A 26,378-nucleotide genomic window follows, 5' to 3' on the forward strand; every position below is an offset into this window, starting at 1 on the left:
AAAGGGACCTGGGGCCCAAGCAATGCCACCTTGTGTGTGGCCAGATTCATATACCACGATTAGCCTACTTTTACAGTTGGCCACCTGGAAAGCCGTTTGCAATAGAATTATGACTCGTGTTACAGGAGTCGTTCAGGGTAGAGAGAGTCAAGACTCGGCTTGTGAATTTAGCAAATAGGCACTTACTCGGATCATGTCAAAATCACAGCCAGTCAAGAGCCTGTGTAGCCATGTGATCTTTTTTTGTGTGTCTATTTCCTATTTTGGGGCCATGTACCAAGTTCCCTTCAGCGCAAACGACAGGTACTTATGAATAATAAATGAACACATAGCGAAAAGAATGTAGCCAGCACATTTATGAACATGACTATTTCAACAGCAATGTGTCACTGAAATAGTTTCAGAGTTGGGAACATCATTTATATACATGTGACCTTTTCCATTAGTGCACCTTTCTGCTTTGAGACAAGAAGTGGTAGTGTAAGTGTTCTTGTGCGCGGCGAGAGTAGTGGTTAGGGGCTGGCAAAGGCGTGACGGATGACAAAGCTGGTGAAATACGGCCAGCCTCCCTCAAGGCTAGTGTTCCTAGTAAGCTGTTCAAAGCAGATGCCAGGTCGTACTTCATCATCTGGTAACCACTGGCTCTGTGGTGGAAACACCAAGAGAGAGAATGACAGAGCAAGAGGGTGCCAAGCCTGGCAGCATTTGTCTGTCTTATCGAAGCAATCCTTCGCAGTGTCAACTCTTCAACCCCGGGCTAGCACTGAGTGGCTAATAAACACGTACCGATATCTGTCTATATTTGGGCAACTCGACAGAAGTCAAGGCAGTGAGACTGAAGTCGAGGGGTTCAGTTCGTCTGCTGTTTGAATGCTGATTCTTCCAACCTGCCTGAGGGACCTTTATTCCCGAAATCATTCCTCAAAAGGGGAATAAATGGTCTCATCATGGGAGGTTAACAGAATGCCCTTTTGATTTATTAAACATGTTAAACATGAATATCTTTCCTAGTAATTAATTGGAACAGGACAGAACACCGACCCATGGCTACCTTGAAACAAAGCCCCACTAAAGTCCAACTAATAGGCTATGACCGTAACCCCACACCCACCCCCTCCCACTACATTCAACCCTTAGCTTAACTCAAGGCAGCATCCAGATTGAGCCAGACACGGCTGTGATATTACTCAGGATGGCTCAATCAGTACCAGGGCCCTGCTCTGGCACAGCGTGACTCCATTTTGTGTGATTGGAATTTAAATTACCCTATCCCTGACCTGATGCCCTGCCGAATTCCTCTGATGGCTATTATTCTCTGCTCGCTCTCTCTGTTGCTTTGAGAATGTTCAACCATGTTACAAAAAGGGAAAAAAGAAAGAAAAAACAACTACTGTCAGACAAAAGGAGGACCATTCTTCCTGTGGTAGGAATCAGTTCCTAGCTAAACAGTGTAAGAGGGGGGGGGATCTATTTCACATCACAGCTCACTAGATACATGAACCAAGTTTGTTTTTGCCATTTCTTTTCAACTGCTTTCTACACAATTAAGTCAAACACTTAAACTCATCCTGCTTGCTATACTTATTTTTATCTCCACACACTCACACAGATTAACTACATTGTTTATTATGTTTGGTATGAAAAATTGGAAGACACTAAGATATGAAGGTTACACACGGATGGGGGGAGGGGAAGGCGGCATTCATCCAAGGATAAAGCGCTTTCTTCAGCGCTTGTACTGCAGTTGTGCGTAAATAACTTGTGTCCTTAAATAATGCCGCACAAGCTTGGCTGGCGACTCAGAACTCTGTTTGCACCCTGATTTGTAAAACCGGACCTTGAGAAAAGAAGCAAGCTCCTTGATAAACAGAGCTGGTATGTTCAAGGAAAACCATGATGTCGGAAGAATAATACAGGCTATTAAATTTTAATATGCCATTTGCAAAAACAATCCTATGAAGTCAACACTATTAAATGTCTAATAAAACAAGCTGGAAGTAAGACCTTTTAAATGGGAATAGAGCTCGAATGAGGCCTCTACTAGGCGGCTACATAACACGCTCTCCTCCCAGGGTTAATGGCTGTGAGATGGCAATGGTGGCCGTACACAGACTTACACAATTCAGCTGTTAACAACACCCAGGGTGACAAAAACACTGAACACTGAAAAGGCTGGCTAATAATTGCTTCACTTTCAATTTCTGACAGTAAATCACACAGGGGAAGCAAAGGAAGCAAGCCTTTTTCAAAGATTTTTCCCCCCTCTAACATCTTAACAGCCCTTAATGAAAAAACAAGACACAAAGCAAAGGCAAGCGTGTCTCTTTCTAAAGTGACCTCAACAATCAGGTCAAGAATGTTTCTTACGACAAATTGGAGCCAATACCATTATCTACGACAGCATGATTTACCAGCCAGTAACCCAGAATAATTTCCGACCTTGAGATATAAACTTTCTGAAGTTTCTGGAGGTTTAAAACTGAGTCAAGAACTTCTGTGAATCTGTATGGTGTGCTGGTGTACAGGAGATCCAATCAATGTTATCCTAATGTATATAATTGTGATAGCTCAAACAGATAAAATATGAATCAGTGCAACCAACAGTAGCATTTGATGCATCAGCAGGTTATTGATCCCTGTTTAAAAGCCGTTCAAATGCTTTCTGTGACGACGCGGGCCACACTGGACCTTATGAAACAGTCCTTTGCTATGTACCAACAACACAAAACTTGGTACATCCAAAGAGGAATATGGCCCAGGTGTGTAAATAATTGTTCAATTATAGAAATAATTAGTCAATACTGAAATGTCTCAGAGTTAAACAACCCTCTGTTGAGGCCAAGGGATATCCAACAAAAAAAATAAGTCAAAGTAAGAGAATTGGGTGATATATAGGGACCCAATAAGGCTGCAATTCCACTACATCACTGACTCAAGTGAAAAAGCAGAAAAGTACATGAAAATGAACAATTGTATCAGGCACCATTAGTTTGATATGGTTTGCTGCAAACTGAAGAGATTTATTGGGGACACTCATTCGAAAAGCCATCACCAACCCCAGGCTGTTTACTGAAGGAAGGCTTGGTGGATGGGGGACAAACAAACAAACACACAGACTTTATCTCAATTCAAAGGGCTCAACAGAGGTAAACATATCTGACAGCATGCATCTCTATGCGCTTTACATCTAAACTAAATGTAAACATCTGTTTTTGAGGGGTCCAAAAGCAATTAATCTCAGGACACCCTCGTTTATTTGGAATGAGTCCATTTATTTCCCTTCCCTTAGATATTTATTAAATGCAATTACAACACACTTGAGGAGAGGACTAACGTAATTTCCCAAGGCCTTCCTTTTCCAGTAGGAAGTCTGAATGTTACAAATGAGTAAAACGAGCACATCATAGAGTTCCTCAACTCCCTGGTGTTCGGGTAAACCTTTTAAAAAAACTATTTAGAGGCTTTCTTTTTCTTGAGAAAAACTACAAGGCAGGATCAACAATTCACCTTGCAAGATGGCTGTAGGATGCCCTCCCCCCCTTTGTGCCCCCGCTCCGTCCGCCTTCTGGCCATATTCTCCCGTCACGCAACCGGATTTGAGTGCAGAATTCAATATTTCATTGTCATCCCTGCATCCAATTGACTCGAGCCCATTTCAGTGGAGAAATGTTGAAAGGCACAATACAACCTAGATTCATTTCATGTTCTGTACGTGCTAGGAACATTAAGAACTACGGATTCACCAGCATACCACTCGTGATCATACAAATGCCCTTCCAAAAGGACAAGTCTTGTGTTATTTTAGGCATGGCTAAAGGACAGCTCCATCAGTTTTTTTACCCCCTTCTCATCATCCACATTTGCTTAACTGAATTATGCCATGGATGTATTAAATGGCATTTTTGCCCCCCAACTAATTTAATACCAGCCTCTTAGACATAGACCCATTTACTGACGGCAAGGTCAGAGATGTGTACCAATCACAAAACTGGCATGTGTAGAGCAAAGAATGAGGTCACTGAAGGGTTTGCTCAAAGCCATGCAGAGTTAAAGCCATGCAGCTGGCAAGGTCTCAGCCTTGTGCAGATTCATTCAGAGGAAGCTTCTTACCTTGGACACTGGACTTGAGAAAGATGTGTGACCCTTTTTGATTCCATTTTTATGTTCACACACTAGATGTAAGCAGTGACCAACAAGCCTTCAACTGACCACACAATTCCCTTCAACACTACTGAAGTGTTTTCAAGGGCAAAGAAATTCAATTTCCAAAAAATTGGCATTAAAACATTTCCAACTAAGAATCAAAGTGAAAGGATAATTAGAGTGATTTCCGTGCCTTCTGTTTGAAAACAGACAGAAATAATTCATGGTGGGAGAAAAATAACAAGAAAAAGAAACTAGCACTTTCATACCTACAGGAGAGAAATGCTCTCCAGTACCATGCAGGCAGTACATCAGGCCTCAATTGGGAAACCAATGAGCCAAACAGAAAACAGAGCTCAAATCCATTCACCTCATAGCGAGAGACCCTGGGTGACATTTGCACTAAAAGCTGGCAACAAGGGAATCCGCCACGGTTTGGAAAAAGTGAATTACTCTCCAAATGAATATAAAGTTACTTTCATTTTTTCGATCGATAGCAAAAGGCTGTCGTCCCTCTTTATAGAACCTTTTGTCAGCCAGCACTTTACGTCTCATTCCAGGCCTGTTTGTGACGAATGTGTGCTGTTCTCTGACCTTCCTCAGCAGGTGTACCGAACTAGCCCTCTCTCTCGTCAGCCGCTCCGACATTCACGAGCAAAAACACTCATCAAAAGCACACCGTCCAACCCAATGTCTTCGGAAATGGCAGCGTGCTTATTATAATTGAATGGGTGTAATCTCTTGCCGAGCAAGAGCCCCATAGCCAAGAAATGGAACACTTCTCCAATTACTGACTGAGGTTCAATTAATGGAGCTATCCGTTTTAGCTTGAGGAGTCTGTTGCACCACGTGCTCCTGCTGCAGAGCAGTGGGTGCCGGGAGGGAGGCAGCGCATATAAAGAGTATTCCTCACTTGGCTCGGTTTGATATCGAGCTGGCTAGTGTACACAACTGCAGAGCTGGGACAAAATGTTAGTGGATATTACATTATGATGGGGACTGGATAGGGGGCTGGCCCTGGATAGAGTTCAGTCTAAGCACAGGTACGTACCAGTGGCACTCTAGCACAAAATCCCAGATCTAAAAAAATAATTAAAATGTCGACAGTATTCAGCATTTATCCCTGTAATCTTTCACGGTTGTGCTAAGGGCGTTTTGTTGACAGCACTATTTTAAATTCAAGGCTTTTCAGCTTGTGCTATGGAGTACCTTTCGAGGTAAAACAATCTAAATTTAGATCTCCCGGGTTGCTGGAGGAGAGATATTTGATGGCAACCGACACCCTGAACAACAGCAATGAAACAAACAAAAAAAACTAAAGTGCACGGAGCAGGTGTTTTTCTGAAGGTCAGCATTCCAAAACACAACTGGAAAAGGTGAGAATGAGGTGCAGTGGGCCATCTGGCAGAGTAAACAAAAAAATCTGCACTAAATATAACCTTGAGCCGGGGTTCGGCATTGCAGATTTTACCCATCCACCGTTTATCATGGGCTTCAATAGACCTTAATAGAACCTGTCAATCTCTCTAAGCGATACCATGCTTCTCTCCAGGCGAAAGGGGTGACGTTTGCAGACATTCGAGGATAAAACTACATAGAATATTGAAATCACACACACACACACACACACACACACACACACACACCACTGGTTCTTCTGAATTCCACTCAACAAACACAAACTTCACACCCATCTTCCCCGCTCTACAGCATCACAGTAAATGGGGAGATTAGAGAGAGGGGGAAATAAATAAGTGTGGTGTTCCACACCCCAAACAGCCATACCATCAGCCCTACAAACTTGACGTAGGTCAAAGCAGCACAACATGTAGGCTGATGAGTATACATGAAGGCAGTTTAAAACGTTATGTGCAGTTTAAGCTGTAAAATGAACAATAGGACCCTGTGTTGCTATCGGCCAAGTTATATTACCCAGGTAGCTGTTGGCTTGAGCTTGTTAAGTGGCTAACATCATCACTTTGAATTAATATTAGCAAAACATCAGCTAACACACACACACACACACACACACACCCCTCTCTCAGTAGAAGAATATGAGTCTTAGAACAAGTGGCAAAGGGCCCTGCCTTTCCTTTGGTACAAACACTGTGGACGCAATCAGTATATAGGTCAGTGGTTTAATTAGCATGGGCATAAACGAATCAACCCCGCAGTACATGGGGAAGCTAACAGCAGCACAGGATGGAGTACACCAGGTAATCAACCTGCAAAGAATAATCGTGACCTGTTGTCATATCTCGCTAAGTGAGGCCATTTGGTATGTAGCCAAACCACCACCCAAAACAGATCCCACCACAGATCCCACCTTAATTATTGTCCGTCAATTGTAAGTTGCTTTGCATAAAACAGTATGATAAATCAATAAATGCAAATGTTAATCTGAAGGATTTTGAGCAACTGTACAATGCACCCAGTCAAACATGCTTTTGCGGTTTTTTTGGCTAGTTGGATCATCTGCATTAAACAACGAAGCCCATGAGTTGTCATACAACATTATTGTGCTGGAGATCACAGAAACAGAGACGCTTCCACGTTCTCATGTTAAAGCTCTCCAAACCCACACACTATATCTAATTGAGATTAAAGAAAGCAACTGGCAGGGTGAGAGAAAGGGTGAACAAGAGAGGGGGGGAGAGGGCAAGAGACAGATGAGTGAGTGAATTATAATTGTATTTTTCACCTTGACTTTTTTCCATTATTATTATTATTATTATTATCATCATCAAAAGCTATATCTTATGCTTTGGCAATATTATACTGTCAGACCAATAACATTCATTGAATTGATTTGAGAGAGCGTGTGTGTGTGAGAGTGTGAGTGAGAGAGAGAGAGATGGAGAGAGAGAGATATGAAGAGAGTGAGTGGGAGAGAGATGAAAAGTGCATGCGGGAGATGGAGAGTGCATGAAAGAGAGAGAAAGAGAGAGAGACATGAAGAGAGAGTGAGTAACGAGAGATGAAGAGGGAGAGACACGGCCCCCGGTTCCTCATTTCCCTGAAATGGGCCGCACCTTTTCTCAGGCCCGCTGTAATTAAACCTAAGGAGGGGGACTGTATCTCATCTACCTGCCAGTCGAGCCAATCAAAACGGCTAGATTTCAACAGCAAGAGATCAAGGCCCAGGTCTGGGAACCGCCGCCTGACAGTCGGTTAGTGACAGGTTTGTGCTTTATGGTGGGGCCATAAATATAGCGAAAGCCTCAGGGACATTAAATCTTTCCCTTGGTACATTGTGTGTGGTGTAATTTGTTTTAATTATACATTTAGATGAGATTACAACTAGATAAATTGAACCGCTTTCACTTTTTGTTTTTGAATTAGCCCCTTTTAACCTCAGTTTAACTCCTGACAACCTCAAGGTGAGGTAAACAATAGGACAAGCTGACCAAGAAAAATAATAGCCTGCTGGCTGCGTTGTCATTTACCATGCTTTGCAGGCTTAATATATTAAAACGTGAAGCCTAAACCCCCCCTGCAAGAGCAGAGATATTAGACACGAAATCACTAAGGCTGGGCTTAAACAAACAGGTGATTGCACGTTAGACTACATAACTCAGAAAATAGATGGTTCAAGAAAAGTCAAGATGATTATATTTTTCTTTCGACTGCCAACATACCATCTGCACTCAGCCCACACATGTCAGTCATATCAGATGCAAGAGCGATAAACCACTCAACACTCGGAGATGGAAACCTGCATGATGTTCGTCAATAGGAGGGGGGGGGGGCTATTGGGAGATACAATGAAACTGGACAGTATGCCAGTCTCTCAGAGTGCCTAAGGCAAGAGCGAGACAGAAAGGACGACAGGAGAGGGAAACGTAGCATATGATGAAGACAACGACAGAGAGAGGCAGGAGACATCAGCGACTCAAACTCCTTTTGAGACCTTTCCAGAAGGATCGTGTTGAGTGGAGTGCAGGGGGGCTGAGTCTGCCAGTCTGTCTGCCTGTCTGCCTGCCTGCCTGCCTGCCTGCCGCGCATTCTCACATATGTGCGTGCCTTTAAGTGGCAGACTTTTAAATTTCAGCCGCTTGCTTAACATGTCAAAGCACTCTGCTGTCACTCCAGCCTGTTTGTACACGGCCCACATCGAAGCTGGGGATTTGAAATAGATTATTAATCGCATGCGCCAGAAACGTTAACCATGTGCTGCAATGCAAATCAGGACCATGCATTGTAATGGGATGTAATGGCAAAATGTCCGCATTGAGACTTCTTATTGCAGAGGTACAAACGTTTATTGGTTGAACTGTATTGGGTAGTTGTCAATCAAAAATCCTATTCGATTGAGTTTATTTGATGTTTTATTGTTCAATAGGGGGGAATGCAAGATGGACTCTGCAGAGAGTGGGCCGTCTCAATTACTGAACGTCCATACATCTTTCGCAGTCATCAATGAGCAAATGGCTTGATCAATTTACCCTGTTAATTTGCAGTTAATTATCTACTGCACTTCAAACGAGACAGAGGACAAGGACATGTGGAGAAGACAATGCACTGGAAAGCTATTAATACAACTGAAGGTACTTCCTGCTTTTAATCTGCACAGATGCATGCTGTGAGTGAAAGGGTTTATCACCAGGTGCCTTTTAATCAATTGACAGTATGGCAGGGTTTGTACATTCAAATTCCAGAACCTTTCATTACTTACACCAAAAGGGTCAAATGTATTTGGTACTTCACACTGAAGGCAAAACAAATCCGATACAAAGGAATATACCAGTTATCATTGAAAACAACTAGATTGATGATTCAATTACATTTCACAGATGACTGCTAGCAAATGAAAAGAAAAGAGGTAATTTTTGACTAAACCACCCTATTTTCAACATTTTGAACAGAGATAAACAAATCACTTTCTATACTGAATCAGTCAATTTACTTCCTTCCGCAATCCAATTTCAGATTCAAAGACACTGATTGCCATTTGTAGCACCGGGAGATTGGAAAACTGGATGAATTGAGACTGGAAAAAAATTACAGTACTGACAACTTCTCAGCGCTCGAATAAAAGACCATAAGAAAAAACAGCATAAGCATACACAACACAGACTTTGTTAGCTCTGTGTGATGTGTTCATTTTTGTGCAAAGTGTGACAAGAGGCACACTTAGAGGTCAATAATGAATATGATTCACCTATTAAATATTAAAACACTATGCTGCACACCGCTCCTCCACACACACACACAAACCACCCCTTCTATTCTACCATCTCTCAGTCTCATTAAATCAGGCCAGGGCACCCTGGACGGTGCAACAGAATTAACATTTTCATCTGAAAGATAAACTGAAGCCTCCACTGTTCTTTCGGGGCCTTGATTTCCCTCCCCTGAGAGAGCAATTTTTTGGAGCCGTGGTAAATGAAGCAGAAGGTGGGACAGGGGAAGAGTGCTGTGCTATGTCATTTGAAAGAGACAGTTTCATTACAGAAAACTGGACTCCAACGCGTGCTCACTACCAAAGAGCAGAAGAGGACAAGGACGGAAGTCGGGTGGGGGATGGGGGAGGGGCTGTGGGGGGTGAAAAATGGAAAAGGTATAGAGCAGGGTGGAAGGGAAGAGCGAGAGACAGAGCTTGTGAGAGACACATATTGTGAGAAAAAAAGGGTGTGTAACAAATAGGGTTTCATACACCGAACAAAATGAAGAGGCGTGGAATGTGAGAAAAGCTAAAGCAAGGCAGAGAGAGAGCGCAAAAGAAAAGGGGTTGAGTTACTATATGTATTCAACAGAACAGCCTGAGCTGGGACTGAAGGCTCATATGTTGTTCGGTGCAGCATGTCATTCAGATCATTTCCTTTAAACGTAGAAGTTTCTGCTTCTTACAGCTTCTTATCGGTTTGTTTCTGCTTCTTATTAGTTTGTTTCCCCCGATCCCCTTAATTGACAGCCATTTGTTTCGTTAGTGACACAGAAAGCTAAACGTGCATCTAGTTCCTCTGGTAAGTGATACGAGCAGGAGTATGACCCAGCTTCTAGGCACATTACTAGCTGTCTAGTAAGTGCCACGGCAGGCTTCAAGGTGCAAGCTACTTGGGCACATTACCAGTTCTGACCTGCCCATGACGTACCCTGTCAACTCTACTACAAAACTACATCTAGTCCTGGTGCCACTGACAGCACATGAGCAACAAGCCAGACATCAGGTCCAAGGTGGGAGACGAGGAGAGACACCCGAGACGGTGGAACGCATAGCTGCGGTGGGCGCATCATGTCCCTCGTCTGTCTCTCGCATCTGAACCAGTGAGCAGCCGGGGCCCTGTGACATGTGGGCTCCCGTGGGGTGGGGGAGAAAGCAGACATGATGCTGCTGCTGCACGAGGAAGCCCAGTCATGTAGAAAAAGGCACTCGGAAACAAACTTGTGTATAGGCTTGCCTGACGTGGCTCGAAAAACAAACTGGCAGCACCGAAGGCTGGTTAGGGAGGGTGACATGGAGAGACTTGAGAGCAGGACCGATAACGGGCAGCTCTCATCATTCTTCCGAGACATATGGTTGGACGTTATTTGCCTGATGGCAAATGGGTACCACAGGGCAAAAAAAAAGAAAATCAAATTCAAACCGCAGCATCAAAAACAGTCTGGGGTAAGGGAGTTAGCGGACCGTCTTCCTCTATTATATTAACATTCTTCATGCGTCGTGGTCACACAGCACATGCTAGTATCGGAAAAAAAAACAGGGAGACACAGCCGAGATGTATGAGACCAGGGACCTAAATGGTGTATGGATGGTGTGCTTGCTACTGGCACTGAATGCCCAGATCAATATGGAATGTGATTTGATTTCTGGCATGGGCTTGTCAAATCACCTGTTCTGCTTGCCTTTCACTTCTTCAAACAGACGATGGGCCAGAGTTATTTTTGTAAACTAAAATTAAAACCAAGACGAAAACTAATGGTTTGGAGTAGGGATGCACCGATACCGATACCAGTATCGGGTATCGGGTCGATACTTCGTTAAAATACTCGTACTCGTTTTAAATTACCGATACCAAAAACCGATACCCAGTGTTGCGTCTTAACGCGTGTGTTTTCTTTTCCTCTACTGTCTATGCCTGCCAGGTGTGAGAGCGTTGAGTTGCATAGAGGCCAAGAGCGGTACTGCAGACAGATAGGTTGAGGTTGAACTTGCCGTTTAAATCAATTCAATAACAGCTTGGATACGATGTGTGGAGGTGGCTTGCGTAAGCTAACGGCTTCGCTAGAGATTTTAAACTTAACACGTACGACCTCCAGTAAAGGTAAGTGCTATCTTCGGCTATTTTATGTTTTGCAGTTAACTTAGAACTGCTGTTACATAGGCAAAGTGTAGGGGCTAGCCTACTGTCTGTCTTTAGCGACGCTGCGCCTAAAACATAGTATTGCCATTTGCTACGGTTGATTGACGGGGACGGGAATGTATTTGTTTTCTCCTCTTTTACCCGGACGCATTTAGGTCTCGAAAGGAGGACATGTGAGGGTAAAAGAGGACGTCTGCCATGTCTTGTGTTTCAGGAATCTTGTTGACTTGCTAGTTTGTCATAAACACCCGCTAGCAAGTAGCCGCTAGCAAGACATTCCGTTAGCGATGTTAGCCAGGTTGTTTTAACACTCTTGGACATTGATGCTAGTATTACGTTTTTTCTTTTCGTTTTTCCGCCTGATGCTAATATTACAAGTGCTCTTGCGTTAACTTATTTGCAATGTTATTGTGATAGCTATGTTGGCTAAGTTGCAAACAACTTCCCTAACACAGTCACACATCAGGCAAGTGTCAATTTGGCTGCAAGAACGTAGCCCAGTTCATTGTCAACATTAAACTCTAGTAAGAAATTGCTATACCGTTGTGCTGCCTTAACGGCGATTTGGACTCATTTTAAGATAAATTATGACAGGAGTAAGGCACAGTGTAAGATCTGCACTGTTACAGTGTCGAGGGGCGGAGAGGAAAGTACTTTGTTTGACACAAGCAATTTGATTAAACATCTGAAGACGCACCATAGTGCTAAGCACACAAAGTTCACTCATGCCAGTGGCGCAAGAGACCAAAGCAACCAATCTTTACTGACGTCTTTCAAAAAAAAAAAACGCGCACGCACACAGACAGAGAGAGAGAGAGAAGGGGAGGAAGAGAGTTGTTGATCCTTTTGTAACTGAACTGTGCTCATGTTCTTATTCAGGATAGTTCTGTTCACTTTTTGTTAAGCAGACTGTTGTTAACTATGCAGCAAATTAATTTGCCATCTGTCTATATTTACATTTTGTCTAATGTGATGATATTGACTCTTTTTTTTTTGTTTAAACCAGAAAGCTCTGTTTATTTTTGGCTTGGGATAGCCTTCTGTTAATGTTGTACTATAGGCTTGACATAACCTGCAGAGGATAAAATAAAATCTTTCATGGAAACCAAATCTTGGAAGTATCGGTATCGGTACTTGGTATCGGCAAGTACACAAATAAAAATACTCGTACTCGTATCGGTTTGTAAAAAAGTGGTATCGGTGCATCCCTAGTTTAGAGATGTTTACATAAACTGAAATAAAATAATTTATCCAAAAACTGCAACTAAACGAAACTAACAAAATATTTTAAAAGCATGTCATTGTTTGCCTGAAGAAAATGGTTGAAATATTAAATTGTGTTATGAGCATTCAAAGGTGACGAACTAAACAAACTAAATGGAAATTCAGACTGAACACAAACATATTATCAAAACAAAAGACACAAGCTCAGAGCGGTTCCTGAACACGAAACGTTTAGGCAGCATCCATGCCAAAGGAAAATAAAACACAATTCCTGTTGTAGATTAGATGCTTTTTAAACTCACTTGTCTGTTCCATCTACACAAGCTTATGGCCAGTGACCCATCTGCCCATCACTGCAACAACAAATGCTATTGTGGCATCTTTAGACCAACCTGCCGGGACCGACCCAAAATCATTTGCAGCTTGCCTAATCTACTACCCCCGGGTAACCACCACTCCAGCCACAGTCTCATTTTTACCCAGGAGTCCTCCTCCAAACATCCTTCCACGCTGCTCAGAATACAGGTCACCGCGATGCCCTTTACCCACAGCAGCATACACCAGAGCTCATCTTGAAGGGGCTGCTGTCTGCGTTCCGCGGTGGCCAGACCAGGTTCTGCATTTCCATTTACAGATAAAACCAAGGCGGGCTGAGAGCCCCCCCCCCCCCCCCCCTCCCCCAGCACCCGTCTGACAGATAGAAATAGACTCGGCTGCACCTGCGAGACATTAGTGCGCGTCATCATCATCGCCACTGACTTGAAGCCACTTGGAGCCAGTTGGCGCGCGCTCTGTGACTCACAGGTTAAAACCTTTACAGACTACTGTAGGGTGACAGGGGAGTGGGGCCAGGGGGAGTGGAGAGAGAGGTAGAGACAGAAAGGGAGGAAAATGAATAGAAAAATAAAGTGAAAGGATGGTAAGAAATAAAGCATTACTGCGGCCATAAAAGAAAATAATAAACTCTGCTAGCTGGCTGGCTCATTGTTAGGCATCAAACGGAGAGGCAATTTCCACTGCTTAATAACAAGGAGGCGGATCAAACACAGATGTCGCAGGAGGAGAGGCTTTTATTTTTTTACACCCCAGAGAGAGAGAGATGCAGTAGGAGACATAACATGAGGAAGACAGAGATGGAGGGAGGGAGAGAGAGAGAGAAAGAGAGAGAGGGCGAGAAAGAGAGGGATGTGGAAACTAAGAGGGATGTGTGTGAGAGAGACCCAGGGAGAAGTAGTAAGGGACATTACATGAGGAAGACAGAGATGGGGAGAGAGAGAGAGAGGGAGGGACGGAGAGAGTGAAAGAGAGGGCGAGAGTGAGAGAGAGGCAGAGGCAGTAAGGGACATTACATGGCAGAGACAGCGAGAAAGATCTGCACAATGGGAGCGAGAGGGAGATTAAGACTGAAAGAGTGAAAGAGAGGTGGGAAGAGTGAGAGAATCTTAGTAAAGGGGGAAGAGAGGGAGGGAGGGAGAGCAAGAGAGAGAGAGAGAGAGAGAGAGAGAGAGAGAGAGAGAGAGAGAGAGAGAGAGAGAGAGAAAGAGGAGAGGAGAGGACAGAGGGAGAACCAGAGGAATGAGACAGCAGAAGTGAGAGGAGGAGGAGGAGGGGGAGCTGCAGTGGTGGCCGTGCCAGGATGCACTGCTCCTTCCTGCATGCAAAGCGCAACGCGGCACAGCGCAGCACAGCACAGCGCAGCACAGCACAGCGCAGCGCAGCACAGCCGCCTCACGCCCCTCAGCGCTCCCCCCACCGCATGGGCTCTCAGAAAAATGGGACCATTCCACGACACCAGGCTGAAACAAATTCTCAAAATGGATTAGCTTCCCCGATTAGGTGCCTAATTTATTTATTTTCATTATTAATTACCGGAGGTTTCATTCTGCTTGGCCTATAAATGCTGCCTAATTCTTCTCCTGCTCCAGGGGGTATAATGGAACTCTTGTTACTGGAGCGGTGTGTGTGTGTGTGTGTGTGTGTGTGTGTGTGTCCGCCCGCATGTGCGTGTTTCCTTCAAACCGCCCATCTGTCCTTTTTAAATGTCAAATGTAATTTTGAGGTGATTTCTAATGAACAGGCGGAGTTGTGGAGGGTTTGAAGGCCCTTTTGAATGGCACAAATGCAACATATGGGCCAACACTGGCTACAGACTCACGAAACAAATGTCCACTGGCCCAATTAGAAACCCTTGTTACCTTTTATGGCTTCTCTTTAAATGCCTGCGGTGCAGCCTGGAACAACCAGTGCATTTGCCAAAACCAGAACTTTGACTGAGAAATATTAATTGTGGGGAAAGGGCCTGTCCAACAAGCATATTGAAATGGTGGGACCTTTCAATACAGAATAAACCATTGTAGAAGGCACCAACTGTCCTAATTACACTGTCCATTAAGCCAATGAACAACAGAAAAACTGATGGTTTCCTACAGATTTCAAATCTCTGCTACAGTAACCCCCTACAGGAACAAGCAGAGCTGTGTAAAGTGTATAACTGCTTCCTCCTTCATTTAAAAGAGGAAACAGAATAACACATATAAAAACCCCTGCGAATGTGATGCGTCAACCATTCCGGGAATAAAAGGTTCTCACAAGCCCAACAGGATTTCTTAATAGCAGGTGGCTGCATAATGTTGACAGGGCGAGCCACAGGAGAAGAGCAGGTGGATGGCAAAGGGTGAAACTCAAAATGGGAGAGAGAGAGTAACTGCGAAGAGGAAAGAGAGAAAGAGTAACTGCAAAGAAGAAAGAGAGAGAGGGAGAGAGAGAGAGAGAGTGTAACTGCGAAGAGGAAAGACAGGGTGTGTGTGTGTGTGTGGATGAACGAAAAAGGGATGAGAGGGAGGGGGGAGAGAGAGAGAGAAAGAGAATGAACGAGAGAGGATAAGAGGACAGCAGCTGGGGTGGCAGCTCAGGGGCAGCCGAGAGCGCTGCGTGAAAAATAAAAAAATAAAACAGATTAGGGGAAACAAAGAGAGATTAGGGAGAAGAAACGCACGGCCACTTACATTGCCCATGTACTCGGAGAGGAGGTCCTGCAGAGCCTGGCGCACGGAGTTGCACTCGGCCACGATGCGCTCGCGGCGGTCGTCACGCGTGCAGGACGAGTCGGCCATGAGGGCGGCGCCACTGATAATGCTCTCCAGGCGCTCCTCCAGAGAGGGGCGGAAGCGCTCCTCGCTAAAGCTCAGCGGGTCCACGATAATCTGCTTCTGCACGGGGGAAAGGAGGGGAAGAGTGGAAAGAGGAAAGAGGGATGAGGCATAGAGAGAGAGGGAGAGAAGAGAGAGAATGAGTTGCTGAACAAACATCACATGAACATATTTCACAATTGGTTCTTGTCAGTTTTACGCCTCATGTTCTTCCAGACAAACAACTACCAAAAAAAAAAAAGGATCACTGCCTGTCATTTTTACCACCTGTATCCTCCATCAGCTATCAGTTTATTTCCAGCCTATCTCTCCATACACAGAAAGACATCCGATAAGGAGCAGGAGATTGAGTGGGTGAGATGGATCGAGAATGTGAGAATGAAAAGGCCCTGGAATAGGCCAAGGGGCTGAGGGTGGAGGGGGTGGGACGGGTCAGAGAAAAAGAGCCGATTGGCGAATCACATCCCCCTGAGGAATGAGGTGATTTGACACATTCCGACTTAGCAACTGTCAGTCCGGAGGGAAGGGAGCTTGACAGTTAAACAGTCATCGCCGCTGCCAGCCCAGCAATGTGAAGCAGACGATACCTGTGGCTTCAGGGACCCCCGTCATCCTCTAGCATGGGTGGGCCAAGTAAGACAGTGGAATATTCCACGGCTGGCTGACTGATAGGGGACTGTGACAAGGCGATGGCTCAAGGGAGGAGAGTGAAGAGGATGGGAACGGGAGAGTAGGGGAGCGGGTATTGCAATCTGCATTAGCCAGTATGATCAATAATTTAGCGGAAGCTGAATGATGAGGGGCTTTTTGGGAGCACAGTTGCCATTACAGGCCAATGGGACCCTTCAGTGCTTCAGCAGGACTGTGTTAGCCATTTCAGTGCTTCCCCTTCAGATGAACCTCTCTGGATCATCCTAGCACATCTCATAACCACCCACATCCATTTTCACAGAACCCACTCTCAGCAGCCAAATAATACCAAAGAAAGGCAGAGAAAAAAAGGCAAAATTCACATTTAACAGGAAATGACTCATCAACAATGGACACTATGAAAGTCAGGGCTGGAGGAAGAACGCTGCAGAATTACTAGCAGAAGACTGCCTGCCCCCCCACACACACTCAGCCTGAGGCTCCCAAATGCAGTTATGCATATGAAACATGTTGCTTCTCTCCTACCGGAGCCTGAGTGACATTTTGCGAGTCCCTGGTTGCATTTCAAAGCCATCCAGTCCACCTACACCTACACCCCCGCACACATACACCACCTCCAGTCTCTCACAAACACACACACGCACACACACACACAGCTCACCCCCCCTACCACACACACACACACAAACACACAGCTCAACCCCCTTCCAAAACACTCAGTCCCTCCTTAAAAACCAGGCTCCCTAAGTAAAGGCCAAATAGATAAGTACAATGCTGCTGATGCTCTTAGCATGGAAAAGGAATAGCAATCTTCCCATCTTGCAACTTCCATCCTTCCGAAATATATGGAACGCTTCACGTAACCCTTCCGTCTGACACAGTCGTTCAGATATCATGGTAAAATATTCAACAATTCAGTTGTTAGGAGTTGGAGTTTATTAGCCTTCGTCTCGTCTGACCTCTTTGCGTGCGTTACGTTGCCATGGCAACAAGCCTCTGACTCACTCGCTCGCTCCTTCGCCTGCTCCGAAGTTGCCTCGGCTGGATTGGAATTAGGCGCTGACTAAGTGATGTGGAAGGGGAGAAAAGCTAGAGTGTGTGTGTGTGTCGCATGCAAGTGAATGTCCGTGCACATATGTGAGCCAGAGATTCTGCATCGTCACCAGGATATTCTAGGATATAAAAAAATGCACATGATCTGAGGTGGGGGGCACGTCCACATATGTGTCCTTGCTCACACAATCCTAACAAAAGCCCAAAACCCCCACACAGTTTTTCACCCACCATTGAAACAGAAGCCATCTGTCTGAGTACAAAGTGTAGAGAGAGAGAGAGAGATAGAGAGAGAAAGAGAGCGAGCGAGAGAGAGAGAGAGAGAGAGCGAGCGAGAAAGAGAGAGAGACGACCCCTTCACTTTATAAGAATGGAACTCGTCCTAAGAAGCAATCACCGCTCAGAGCCGACCATAAGGTGCTTCTTCATCTCTGCCTTCAGGAAGAGCACGCCCACATCAAGTGCGCTTTCTTCCACTCGCAATTTAGTTTGTTCCTCTACTGACAACATTCCACCTGCTCGCTCGTATCAACTCAGCCTGGCGCAGCAACAAGCAGTCGCCTTCTGATCCGTGCCACTGCAGACATAAGACAGAAAAAGGAGCAAGGGCATAGGTTTTTTTGGCCTTAAAAACAGACCGGAACTAGTGAAGATGTCATGCTGTGTAACATCTAAATAAAGGCCACAGCCTTACCGTCGGTAGGGGCTTAAGCAGCAATGCTGCGTCAAGAGCTACCCCTTCAGTTAACCATTGGAACTGTCCGCACAGCTTAGTCAGTGCTTAGTAATTAGTTTGGGTGTGAGGTCTCCAAAACTGTCTTGAACAAGGATGCTCACAGGGCTTGGAACCGGCAGCAAACATCACCCTGAAAACAGGGTCCAAACCTCTGTGCAAGAAAACTTGACACACTTAATAATATTTTGACCTTGGGGACGATTTAGTCCAGTCAAGAACGCTCAGAAAATATAAATGGCACAACAGGTGTCACGCAACAGTGATCGCTCTGAGCCCAGTAGATCTGGAGAGATAAACTCCTAATACCTGCTAAAATCTCAGTTGAAATTGCGACCCAATGGAGGTTAAGGGAAAAGCCCCATATAATATATTGGAGAACAACCCATTAAACCAAGCAGGTTTTATTTTTTTTATCCAGACGCTCTGCTACAGTCCAAGAGACATAGGTGGGTGGTTGGGTGGTTGAAGCAACGGTTATCCAAAGAATGCAGGTCAGCCTCACATCCTCATTCCGCTTAGCAAAACATGGGTAGACTTCTATGCCTCTTTTCTATAAAAAATTTTTAACATTTGACAAATTTGAATGTTTGCCATCTGCAATTACATAAATTCAAGGATAATTAAGTGCCGTTGACAAGACACATTTCGCTGTAAATCAAAGACGAGATGCTAGGAAAAGAACACAGCTGAAAACTGGGGGTGAAAGTCTGTTCTACTCCAATCACTCGTCACCTTCCACCACAGAATGACTGACTCATCACCTTTGAACAGTTTCGCCTCTCGAGACAACAGAACATGAACTCCAGCATCGACGCATGAATAGCTTAAAAGGTCCCCTACAGCAGAATGTGGCAGCTTGAACACCTGCTCAAATGGAAGGCACTAATGCTTGGGCTAGCAATCCAGCTGATTACTGCATTAACAGGCAGTGTATTAGGACAGGCTGGCAAGCTACTAATTAAAAAAAAAAAAAAAAAAAAAAAAAAAAGCTTTCATTCTGGAATCAATGGACTGAAGCGGAAATAAGCATAGCGAGAACAGTGAGTCACACTTAGGTTCACACACCTTGCGGCAGTTGTAGTGACGAACAAAAAGCACTCCGCATTAATCCATAAACTTTCTTATGTATTCAAGACGGCAACCAGAAGAAACACAGCAGTCTCTTAAGGAGGTGAGGGAAGAGGTGTTCTTTTTTTTAAATAAATATATTAAAATGGAAATCATGTCGTTTGGCTCTGCGTGAAACCCCCTTAAGAAGCTGCACCCCTTTCAAAAAGATCACAGGTGTTCTTAAGGAGCCCTAGCACAGTGCCTGGCATCAGAGCCACAACCCCAGCTCCACTTGCCATAAACAAAGGGGGTATGAGATGTGAAAGAGCAAAACGATAATCCTGAACTTCACAAATTAATTGGCCCGACACGAATTGGAGCGAGCAAGCACAGTAAAAGTGCCTGCTTTGTGGGGGGGGGGGGGGGGGGGGGCGACAGGGTGGGGATAGGGGGAGCAGAATGTGGTGGAGGAGGTGGAACGACATCAAATGCCAAGAGAGCCGAGTGAAGCTTTCCTTCAGATTTGCAAATGCATTCTCTCAAGGAAAGCACAAGTCTGCCAGCTGTTCTTCCGGTAAAGTCCTCTTCGGAAAAACCGGGGGGCGGGGGATAGGTGGCATGATCTTCATGGAATAATCTGTCAATTACAACACTGCAGAATCACCTGTTGGTAGCCAACAGTCAAGGCCCATCAGTTACAATTACGGGTGCCTCATTCGGCCAATTAAAACAGTAATTTGTCTGGATGTACAGTTCCCATGCATCCTTGATCAACAGAGCGATGTTGCTTTGAGCAACGAGTGCTAATGGAGGTATGCTAATTAAGTATGTTAAAGCTTAAGAGGAAAGCAAGTTAATCTCTTGAGGTTTGATCTAATCATTAGGTAATGATTACAAAGATCAATTAAGTTGAATCAAATAAAAAAGCCAGGAATATTTTGGCACTTCATGCAGTACTGACTTGAGGCGAGGCAAGCTGTGAAGGACCCCACCACCAGGATTAAAAGAGACATGCTTGTTAAGAACATGGCAGGCTGGAGCCAAGGCTGCAACATGGAACACCACAGCCAACCCAACAGTGCAGCTCTTCACATACTTTAATGGAAAAAGAAGGGCATGGCTTCTGGCAATAACGATGATCGGTCTAATTACTTCACACATTTCTCCAGCTAGACTATTCTCTTTGGAGTAGCCATTTCTCAATCCGTCCCCACCCACACACACACACATACACACACACGATAAGTAAGAGGCCAAACGAGAGCTAGTTTTGTTGCAATATGCGTGTGGTAGATGTCTATCTGTGATATAATTAGCCTGAACCCAATGAGCACCATGCACCTGATCCCCTTCAGGAAGCATCATTTCTCATGTCTCTGCTGGCCTCTGAGGCAAAAATGTAGGCATCACATCGAAAACGGTTTAGAGCACAAGCCCACGCTTTTTTTCTATGTGTGTGTGTGTGTGTGTGTGTGTGTGTGTGTGTGTGTGTGTGTGTGTGTGTGTAATTATGTCCAATTAATTTATAATTGTTTAACCTGTCTCGTCTCTGACAGCTGGTGACATAGCGTGATATGCTAGTGCCCCGCTTTTTATAAAAGTAATAAAATGACCCATTAACCCAGTACACAATAGTCTTGTCCCTGGGCCAATAGAGCGCCATCTTTAGAAGGAATGAATGAAATGTATTCCATCTGAGAGAGAGAGAGAGAGTTTACTCCAAAGGCTTAGGCTTGTGTGCGCATACGGGTGCAAGATAAAATAATGGCCCTCAACTCAAAATCTTGCTGACTGCCTTCATAATTACTGAGAGTCGTCGGCTGGCAGTTAAGCCAGGGCAAGCGGAACAGGAGCCTATAGAGCCTTGTCTCACACACAGGTCATGCATGAATGAATGACCAGCAGGGCATTACATGCAGCGCAATTCTGCAGTGCACACTTACAGCAATATGCACCAAGGCCTCTGTATATGTACCACATAGGAAGCCATTATTATATACCTAATCTGCCCCACCTTTAAAATTGTAATATGTAGTTTCTTTGTTTTTTTAAACGCATTTTATAATACACAGCAATAATATATCCCTCAAGACAGTTTAAAATATTACTTGACTCAGTACGGTGATTCATTCCATAAAGCAGGATTAAAAAAAACACTATATTTGCATTCACACACACACTTTCTACATAATGCATCATTATGCTGGAGTGTCAATGCAAGCAAACACTCAGAACTAACCATCACCACCGATGATCAATCCGGCCAGTCAAACTGATGTCTGCCCTGACAGAAAGGCCACTAGGGTTTCTCTTGAACTCTTGTTGCTTTGGACAGAATCGAGCTCATTTCCCTCTAGAGAGATCAGGGGTCAAACCCCCAGAGTAGGGGTCAATGTGCACCCACTGACCCCAGCGCATCAACACGAACAACAAGGGATTTCCACCCCCCCCCCCCCCCAAGGCAAACGGCTTTGAGGGTTGGTTCATTTGTTTGCTCACTCCCTCCCTCCGCCTCCTTTTCCCCCCTCTCCCTTCCCATCTCTCGTCAGGAAACACACATTTCCACAGGGGAAAAGGGGATATATTTCACAGGGTTGCAGACCTCCCAGTGTTCAAAGTTGAGCTCAGGCTGATTGACAACATGGTACTCATCTTCAGCCATTTCAAAAACAAGAACTTGGCACGCCTCTTGCCTGCCATGAATCCATTTCATGCGGCAGAAAGCTATTTTTAGGGGCTCTGCTTCAAAATACTCCCCGGAATGGTTTCTGAAGAGTTGCTGGATGAATTCGCTAGGAAAATAGTACCCAAATGGAGGAGAAGATCGAGGAGGGGGCATAAAACCCTCAGGAATTCTCAGACTATTTACAAGCTTTTAAGAGGCCAGCTCTACGGAACAGCATTTTTTGTGAGGCAATTTACTCTCCGGATTTTATTCCAAGAAATGTATTACTCTGAAAGAACTAATTGGTAACATAATAAAGGCTTGTCCCATGATTCAACATTAACTAAAGACAATGAATAAGTAAATAAGTGAATCAACTACCAACACAAACCAACCCAAAGGCCATCATTCAGCCCACACGCAAATCAATATATATGAGCACACACGCACACACACACACACACACACACACACACACACACACACACGGTGCCCTGACTTACGTCAAAGTTGTTGAGGGCATAGGCGAGCTCGCCGCCGCCAGCAGTGTGACCGAGCGCAGCGTCCTCGCTGGGATTGGCCTGTGCGGCGTTGGAGATGCCCGTGACTGCGTGCTGCAGCTGCTTGTAGATGAGGTCGCGGTTGGCCTTGTAGGCCGCCACGTCCGGGTGCTGCAGGCAGGCGATGGAGGCTGTGTACAGCATGGGCACGTTCCTCTGCAGCACACCGCGTGCGGCCGCCATCTGGTCCTTGTGATGCACATCCTTCAGCTCCTAGAGAGACAGAGAGACAGAGACAGAAAGAGACAGAGAGAGAGAGAGAGAGATGGAGAATGGTGATTACTTTTTGGTCTCAATCGCCATGCTGAGGACCATTGAAAACACTTAGACCTGATGGAGCATTGTCTAAATGGCTCACAAGGATTTTTCTCCTTTGTCCCCACCCCCATCCACTCCCAACAGTCTACACACTATCATAATCAGGCCATTAAAGTATAGTCTAGCAATTTAATTCACAGTCTGATGCAGACCATTTGAAAGCTTTTTCCAGCTCTCAGTGTACGAGCAGTATTCTCACTGCGGTTCGGGTCATCGACTGCAGGCAAGAGCCAATAGTGGAAAATGGCTGCCAGCATCGCTTATGTCTTTGCAAGTCTATATCAGTACTGACAGTGGGAATAAAAGACAAGTGCTCTCATCTTAAAAATGGGTGGGTGTATTTAAGAGACTTCAAATGCACTCTAGACCATACAGCATCTAGAATCTTGATGTCTTGATACTGAAAAGGGCCTGGCTAGGCAATTGCTGATGTTAGAAAATCCGGGTAAATAAATATTCGCCGAGCAGCTCCACTCCATATTTGATCTGTGCGAAAATAATTAACAGTCAGGATTTGATAATCTATCTCAATTGCAAAGAGAAAAAAATAAACGCTCATTCCATTAGTCAGTGAAGTCACTTGGAAAATTCATCAGGAAAAGCACTTCACTGTTGACTATGGCTAACCTGACAAGCCCAAAAAAGGAAGGAGGCCCCAATTCTCATATCAGCTTAATGGATTTTGTCACCCTTTCCAGCAGTAAAGCCTGTCGTTGTTTTTTTTTTTTTCATTTTTCCCATCTATTCCCCTGTGTGCCCTATTGGTAATAAGGAGCTTGTTCATGCTTATATGCATCTAATCTCTAACCAAAGCCGGGAGTGACTTTCACCCCGCCTGCATGGGAGGGGATGGGGGTGAATTTGATGCCGTTTGATACGGCAGCACAGCAGCATCTGATAACATCCATTCAGGTGGAGGAGAGGCGAGGCAGCCACACAATACTGGGGTCAGAGCAGGGCACGGCTTAAACTGAGTCGAGCTGTAGCGCATCGCAACATGAGACGCCTCGCCATACCACACTATGGGCTGCACCACTTTACCTGCTGCCTCTTGGATGCCATCAGGTTGAGTTTGTCCACCTCCGGCTTCAGGGCCTTGTACTGGATGCCAAGGTCCTGTTCAGTCCCGGCGTTGCGCACCTTGGCCAGGTTCTCCTCCACCTATGGAGAGGAGAAGGAAAGGAGGACAAAAGAGAAGGAGAAGGGAGGGAGAAGGGAGGGAGAGAAAGCAAAGACATTCAAAAACACAAGGAACATAAAAACATAAACACAGAGTAATGGGGAAATAAGTGTTCTTGGGGAAGATTTAAATGACAACCGACAAAAAGCGAGTCACGGCCGTTTCCCCGTCCTTTACCACATTTATGAATGATAATGGGAACTCAAAGGTCAGATAGAGGTAATTGCCTCAAAAAAGCATCACTGGGCCAGGATACAAATTGGTTGTTTTCCATTTATGACCCGCAGTTTCTTTATTCACAAGTAGCTTAATTGCCTGATCTGAGAGAATAAAGACAGACAGACACACACACACGCACGCACAACTGATGTTCTCATATGATCATTCGAGCTTCACTCCCTGAACATGGAGTTAAAAAACGGCGCCTTCTCTTTCAGCAGCACGCTTCGGCTCCTGCTTGCAAAAACGTCCATCACGGCGCCTTTCAACCAAGGAACGGTGACACCAAATCTAATCTTGACGGCAAACAAATAAATAAATAAAAAGGGAATAATCCACTCAGCTGGGTATCACACGTTTCTAATGAAATCACGTAAAAGGGCCGAGGGTTTGCCACTGCCGTCAATCTGCCAGCGTGCTGAAATGATTTCAGACACACACATGACCAGCTATCCCTACACCACATCAAGGTATACTACCAACAGGATCAAGAAAAAAAAGCTTTGAAAGAAATTAAATGGGGGGGGGGGGGGGAGTGACGAGAATAGAAAAAAAGCTAACATCTATTTAAACGTAAATTAAGTTCAATAAATATGATGGAAGTACAAATTCCCCTTTGGGAGTGACTAGAGGTCTACTTCACGAATTAAAGTGCAGCAAGAATAGAGTGCTTTGAATGCTCTAAACGTTTTAGAGCTCAATTGTAGGCACATGCAAAGACAAATATTTTTAACATGGATTTAAAAACTGCTACGTTTGGGGCACATCTAAGTTTGTCTGGCAGTTTGTTCCAGTTGCATGTTCCACAACAGCTAAGACTGCTTTCGCCATGTTTTGTTTGGACTGTACAACTGACCTGAGTCCATGGATCTAAGAGCCTTACTCAATTTAAGTTCTTTAAACATATCAGTGATTTATAGACAGTAATTTATAAACCATCCAGTGATTAATAGACTACTGGCAGCACTTCTATTCTAGAACTAACCGGAAGCCAGTGTAAAGATTCTAGAACTGGTGTAATGTGCTCTTGGTCCAGAACAAACTAGTGGCAGCATTCTGAATGAGCTGCAGCTGTTTAAATGGTCTTTTTGGGAAGTCCATTTAAGAAACCATTACAGTACTCCAACCCAATGGAGATAAACAAAGGGTTGAGCTTCTCTGTCTTTTTGGGACACCAAACCCTTGGTTCTGGCTATATTTTTAAGATGAGAGAAGGCTGTTTTCGTGAGTCTACTAGAATGTTAAACTTTGACTTTGGTTTTTAGAGCCAGTCATCAGGAGTTTACAAATAATAATCTGTTTCATTTAATTGAAGAAAACTTTGGATCATTCAATTATTTCTTTCCTCTTAACATTGGCACAGTGAGTCTATTGGGCTGTAGTCATCTGATGAGTGTGCCAGATATATCTGTGTATTATCTGCATAATTATGGTAATCAATGTTGTTCTGTACAATTTTGCTCAAAGGCAGTATTTAGAGATTGAACAGAAGAGGTCAAAGAACTGATCCTAGGGGGGGGGGGGGGGGGGGGGGGGGGTTCATGTCATAACCTCTCTTTTAGATTCATAACTGCCAATGGTGACAAAGTAACTCCAGCTTTCTAAACAACACCTCAACCAAATTAGGTAGGAGTTTGTCGGTTGCCATTATCTGGCTGACAGAGCAGAAGTAGAGAAAACACGAACCAGAAGCAAACAGAAAAGTCAAACAAACTTATCTGTTCAGTCAGATTTCAGGTCTGGTACTACTGCCTCACTGGTTATGCAAGCAGACAATGGAAAACAACACAAATATAAAAGAAAGACAGGCAGAGTTAAAAAAAAAAAAAAAAAAAAAAAAAAAAAAAAAAAGAGTAGAGTGAGGCTCTGAGAGCAGTAATAACCAGAGGCAACAGTGGAGAGCGAGAGGGGGGAGAGAGAAAGGCGAAATTGACTGGGGCTGTGCGCCTCTCCTTGCACTCTTGCCGGAAGGCAATGGAAACACTTCTGGACACTGGCCAGATGCCTGTAGCATTCCACTGTGCTTTCGGCCCGCCTGGCAGCCAGAGGGGGTGGGGGTGGGGGGTAGTGAGGTGTGTAGGGGGGAGGGGGGTAGGCTGGGTGCCGTGGGGTGAGAGATAATGAAG

The 26,378-nt window shown here is 44.7% G+C and overlaps 1 protein-coding gene across 2 annotated transcripts in view; it reads right to left on the reverse strand.

The window, feature by feature from the left end:
- ctnna1 (catenin (cadherin-associated protein), alpha 1) overlaps positions 1-26,378 on the reverse strand; it is a 101,121-nt gene that overhangs the window by 62,007 nt on the left and 12,736 nt on the right. For both annotated transcript variants that reach the window (XM_080840777.1, XM_080840776.1), the window contains exons 6-8: positions 23,895-24,014; positions 22,479-22,748; positions 15,677-15,880 (exon numbers count right to left, since the gene is read on the reverse strand). In XM_080840777.1, the coding sequence (XP_080696903.1) occupies positions 15,677-15,880; positions 22,479-22,748; positions 23,895-24,014 (594 nt within the window). The remainder of the gene's footprint in view (positions 1-15,676; positions 15,881-22,478; positions 22,749-23,894; positions 24,015-26,378) is intronic.

Source organism: Sprattus sprattus (genome assembly GCF_963457725.1).
Source record: "Sprattus sprattus genome assembly, chromosome: 6".
NCBI classification, from domain to species: Eukaryota; Metazoa; Chordata; class Actinopteri; order Clupeiformes; family Clupeidae; genus Sprattus; species Sprattus sprattus.